We start from the raw sequence: 6,034 nt of genomic DNA, 5'->3' as shown, positions 1-6,034 counted from the left end.
CAAACCTGACAAATAAATAATATTATTCGACAACTTTATGTCCGGCTTAATTTTACTATAGACGTCTTCGCGCATCACAGTGACTTGGCTACCGGTATCGATCAATGCATTTAAACGCGTATTGTTTACAACTATTTGTTTAGACATCCTGTCCGTCGCAGGTAAAGTAATTGTATTCACTACCTTTTTTTCCGTTTTAACCTCGTCTACCGTGCTACATTGATTGGCTGTATGTCCGAATTTTGACACTTGAAGCATTTTTTTCCTAGTTCCTTCTTCTTACAGTCTTTAGATTTGTGTCCCTTTCTCCACAGTTGTAGCATCGTTCATCGGGATCCTGGTCCTTCTCTGTCTTCTTTGCGGTCGTAAATTTTTCGCTCCTTCCGTTTTTTTCGATGTGTCGTCTTTCTCTCGAATTTTTCCTCTTTCCCCACTCTTCTTACGGATGTCCTCGTATACTTTCAGCTTCTCTTTAAAATCCACTAGCTTTTAGTTCCGTAAAGCACTAATTTATTCTGCGTGTCATCCGTGATGCCGTCAGTGATGTACTGGATGAGCGCTTCCGATTCGATTTTACCACGAGCGGCTATCTCCTTCATCGCGTAGTAGTATTCTTGTAGCGTTTCCTCTTTTTTAGTTTTCTCTTGATTAACATCTCATGTATCTGTGCACTGTTTATTCTATCGGCGAATTCGTCTTGTAGAATCATCTTCAACTTTTCCACGTCTTGATGACTCCTTCGCTCTCGATGAGCATCTTGGCTGGACCCGACAGCGATTTTTAGCGAACACCACTTTTGTAATTCTGTCCCGAACAACTCTGCTGGTCCTCAAAATCAGATATCCATCTCTCTATCGGATACGCATCTTTACCGCTGAATTTTTGATTGAGTCTTCAACATCACGATACGTCATCGAAATTTCATACGTGCTGATTGCCTCCTTGAACTGAGCGTCTTTCTTCGTGGGTTTCTTCGTCTTCTTCTTCAACATTCTCCTCGTCATTTTGTTCGTCGTTCTCTTCGTCGTCTTCATCGTCTTCGTCGATATCGTCTTCGACATCATTGTGAGGTGCGAGTGTTTTTATATTCATTAATCCGTCTAAGATTCTCGTTATTACCTCCTCCTTGGTTCCGTTGTATTCGAGTCCTAGAATATTACAGCACGATATTAAGTCACCGATCGTAAGCCTTCGACTGAATTCGACTTTATCTGTTTTAGGCGTATCTTTCGAAACGTGAATCCTGAAAAAACTCGGATACGTTGTCGATTTCTACGATCACCTTCCTTTTCGAAAATAAGTTTGTGTAAAGCCGTAGTAGCGGCAGTTGATGCTGTGCGTATCTTCTGTTTGATCGTGTCTATTTGTGCAAGAGTCTCCATGTTTTGTAATGGCAGCTCTCACGTCTTACTATCGCACACTCTACGTCCACCCATCCTAGAGAATGTCTTATAGCGCCACGTACTTCGTGCCACTGTTGGTCACGGCGTCACGTGCTCGATGTCGCCACCGATCCTAGGGAATGTTTTGCAGCGCCCGGGCCCCGAGTCACTATTGGTCCCCGGCGTCGTTCGTTCGATGTCGCTACCGATGCGTCACCCTTTTTTGTCCGATGATGAAAACAAGTACTGTCGTTGTCGTCTTCCTTCTCTTTCGTCTCACTCGTCCTTCTCCTTGCTACCCTCTTTGTCTTTCGTCTTTCGTTGTCCTCTTTATCTCTGCCCCGAGATGCTTATCTTCGTCTTTTCGTCTTTGGGTTCGTCTTTAATTTCGTCTTTAATTTCGTCTTTCGTCTTTGATTTCGTCTTTCGTTTTTAAATTTTGTCTTTCGTCTTACCTCGTTTCTCACTTCCTCGTTCGTCTCGTACAACTCTCTTGATCCCCGGGTGAGCCCCCCAAATTTTTAGGATTAAGAATGATGATGTCACAAGGTTTGTTTGCGGGGTCCAATATTTATTGGATGAATAAATGAGACAAGCTTCAGAGAACGATATCACGAGTACATTGGGTACAGCACGTTAGGATGCTTCTGACACGCACGACGCCATGATCTTCTGCCTCTGCCCGTCGTCTCGCTTGACGACGATCCTGCCGATATCGATCTCAACACGATCGATACGTCGAAGTCGCGCGCGTAGCTCAAAGCCATACCTTATTTCTAAGATCACATTCCACACAAATTATGAGATTATGTTTAAAGAAAGGTTAGATGCACTTTGTATTACAAAAGTTGCAAATTCTCTAAAAGTATATTTTCAGCACTCACATCTTAATTTCTTTCCACAGAACTTTGGTGCTAGGAGTGATAAACATTTTCATCAAGCATCTAAAAAGTAGAGAAAGGTTTCATAAAGAAGTCAATAACATATTGGCTGATTACTGCTGGAATCTGATCAGAGAAACTGAAGAAAAGTGTAAACGGTAAGTAAAACGTACAAAACATTAAGTCCAGAATTTTGGCTATGTTATACAGGACAATAAAACTTTCATTCAATAAAAAAATCTCCGAAAAAATTACGTATATATTTTCTTCAAGTTTGACTCCTAAATTTTTTTCCGACAATATATAAAACATATTTTTATAAGAAATTTTTATTAAAAAATTTTTTTTCTATTTTATACAATCATAGAACTCCAAAGCTTCAATGAAATGTAACTCAAAAACGTGAGGGTAACCTGAGTAAAGAATTTAATGTTGTAGTGTCTTAATAATAATTTACATTTTATAGATAGTCGAAAAATCTCATATAATGTGCACACGTACATGGTTTGTCCGGAAAGTAATGTCAGTGATTTTTTACAAAGAATTTATTGATCTTTGGTACAACATATCAAAATACTTCAAAGTAGGAACCTCTTGAGTTGACACATCGGCTCCAGCGAATTTTTCAGGCATCGAATGCGTAGACCGTCTCCGAATGTCCTTTAAAGCCGCGGTGCAAGCTGCTTTGATCCCCTCAATTGTTCCATGTTTATTTTATGGGTCCCGTTGTCTAAAAGTTGGGGTCAGCTTCGCACATGTACAAATTTTCCTGGCTCGTTTTAACACGATGCAATATTTGACCGTCGGTTAGCATTTTCGGCACCATCTTTGCGCACACCTTCCGCATGTGTAGATTGTCCGTAACAATCTCATGAAGGATAGTTTTTAGTTTTTGATGTATCTAATAATCACCGTCATCAAAGACCGTCGATTGAGTGTCCATTTAGTGTCACAGTTATTAGACATACCAAAAACTATCGTTCATGAAACTGTTACGAACAATCTACACATGCGGAAAGTGTGCGCAAAGATAATGCCAAAAGCGTTAACAGACGACCAAAAATTGCGCCGAGCTAAAACGTGCTAGGAAAATTTGAACGTGTGCGAAACTAACCCCAACATTTTAAATGTTACGGGACTCATGAAAAGCATTTTGGAACAATTAAAAGGATCAAAGCAGCTTGCACCGCGGCTTTAAAAGATATACCGGAGACAGCCTACCGTGATGCATTCGATACCTGGAAAATTCGTTGGAGCCGATGTGTCAACTCAAAAGGAGTTTATTTTGAAGTACTTTGATGTATTGTACCAAAAAATTCAATAAATTCTTTGTAAAAAAATTACTGACATTACTTTCCGGACAAACGGCTGTATAAACACCACTCTTGAAATAAATAAAGATTATTATTATTATTAATATCAATATATAAGCATTAAATTCTTATTTGCTAATATTAAGACTAATAATATATAATTGCTTAAAACAAACGGAGAAAGAATTTGGAATTAGATATGCTGAAAATCTTAATGTCCTGAAAGTATACATATTACTTGCAATTTTGATTATTATTGTAAAATAGAAGATTAAAGAAAATGTTCAAAGCAGTTCCTTTGAAAACATTTTATTATGATTAACAAATAAATTAATTGCGTACAAAGTATCCCTATTAACTTTAATGGTTAAATTTTCAAATGGTTTCGAAATTATACTGTATACATTTAAATGGTGATTTCCGGGACCAAATTTAAAATATTATTATTTTCATTTAATATGTACATTTCTCGTAAGATAGTTATATGAAATTGTTAAAATATGTTATTACAACGCAAGAAAAGTATTAATAAAGTTTTGTATCATATTAAAACGTTAAAATAGGATGGTCCCTAGAACAGCCATTTCGTATGTTTTATATAATATCTAAGAAACTAAGACAGTAATTTTAAAAATTCATGAAGGAAACAGTACGGTTAAGTATATTTTATTGTTTTTTTATAAAAAAAATATGCCACAAATAGTCCCTGCAACAACCCTTAGACAAACTATATACAATTAAATATGTATATTAAACGTTGTCATATGTATAATGGAATACGTATACTTTGACACATAAATATGTAAAGATAAACATCTATTAAAAATATATTATTTTACATTATTTATTTCTATTTATTGTATTTCACATTATTTTTGTAAAAAAATTTTAAGTTTCTGTCAAATAAATATCAAATAAAATGTAGTATCTTATTAATTATTAAGCATTTAATAAATTGCGTCAAAATTTATTCCCAAAAAGCAACATTTGCGAGAAGTTTTACTCTATTATTTCATTTTCAAGAAAAGTACTGCGGAAACGCATCGTTTGCTCATAGATATTTACCGTAAGCATGTTGCAACGGATACTATTTATAAAAAATAGTTTTGGTGATTTAACAATGTGATTTTGATGTACGTGACAAAGAACGCACCGTAAATTGAAAACGCAGAATTGCAACCATTACTCGAAGAAGTTGTCGTTATCGACTACACTGATACGTTTAACCAAACTTTGAAAGAAAAACGACCGGAATGGGGCAATAGGCACCCAAATAAGCTGATTCTGCTACATGACAACGCTAGACCATACGTAAGAAAAATCGATCAAGAAATATTTGGAAGGAGTGAAGTGGAAAATTCTGCCCTACCCGCCGTATTCACTGGACACTGCTCCTTTAGATTTCCATTTGTTCCGGTGTATGCAGTTGGCTCTTTCTGGAGAGCGATTCAATTCTTTCAATGAAGGTATAATAAAATGACTTGATGAATAAATCGCTTCAAAAGAACCAGATTTCTTCCTTCGAAAAATCCGTTTATTACGTGAAAGGTGAGAGAAAGTTGTCACTTCCGATGGAGCATACTTTGAATGAACTCACTTTATATTGTTTTGTTTAGACAAATATCTCGTTTTCATTAAAAAAGGGAGACTTATTCCCATAATATAAGTAATAAAATAAGATATCTATGGTAATATGCTGCTTCTATATTTTCCTTTATATTCTACGTCTATACTTTAACTGAGATATTTTATTAAAGTTTGCAATAATCTTATAAGAAGTAAAAATTTATTTATTTATTTTTTAAATAACTAATCGAATTGATACCAAATTAATATTAAAACAAATAGAAAAATCAAAATTAATTATTTCAAAATTGCGACAAATTTTTTTAACTAAAAAGGAAGAAACCGAGAGAAAAACTAAAGAAAGTTCAGCAAGAATTCAATGTAAATCAAATTGTGGCATAGATATAAATACTATACGAGAACCTAGAAATAACGTTAATTTACGATTTTCTGTCAATTATAGTTGTCAAACATTTCTATATCATCTGAAAATTATAATATTGTGTATTTTATTGATTTGGAGATTTTGAGATTTGAGAAAACTGCAGATATAGGTGTTCCACACGTTACGTCCAGCCTTGAGGGAAAGGTAGGAAGGATAGACTACCTGAAGTACGGGCAAGGCTAGGACGCAACAGATGTTTTAAACTCGTGGCCGTACTTATCGGACGTACGGCACGAGAGCGAACGCACAGGTATGGCTCAGAAATATGGGTCAGCGTGCCGAGACACGCTATAACACCTATTCTCGAGCCGTGCGGTCGTCGGTCCTGATTAGAGTCAGGGAACTTAATCCCTTTAACTCGGGATCGAACCTAGCGTGATCTTTCTAGCCAAGAAGAGGAAATGACGGGTCTCGATTAAATAAGTTGGCTAGATTAAAATTTTACAT

The 6,034-nt window shown here is 36.0% G+C and overlaps 1 protein-coding gene across 1 annotated transcript; it reads right to left on the bottom strand.

Annotated features, from left to right (window-relative positions):
* Positions 1–288: 288 nt before the first annotated feature.
* Positions 289–1,382, bottom strand: LOC120359908 (nucleolin-like). The gene is made up of 3 exons (XM_039459350.1): positions 1,262–1,382; positions 928–1,148; positions 289–486 (listed from the first exon to the last, which is right to left on the bottom strand). Exons 1-3 carry the CDS (start codon positions 1,380–1,382, stop codon positions 289–291), a joined length of 540 nt encoding a protein of 179 aa, XP_039315284.1.
* Positions 1,383–6,034: the final 4,652 nt, after the last annotated feature.

The sequence above is a fragment of the Solenopsis invicta genome, unplaced genomic scaffold (assembly GCF_016802725.1).
Source record: "Solenopsis invicta isolate M01_SB unplaced genomic scaffold, UNIL_Sinv_3.0 scaffold_326, whole genome shotgun sequence".
Taxonomy (NCBI): Eukaryota; Metazoa; Arthropoda; class Insecta; order Hymenoptera; family Formicidae; genus Solenopsis; species Solenopsis invicta.
The sequence above is the reverse complement of the archived record's forward strand: the minus strand, read 5'-3'. Positions and strand labels throughout refer to the sequence as shown.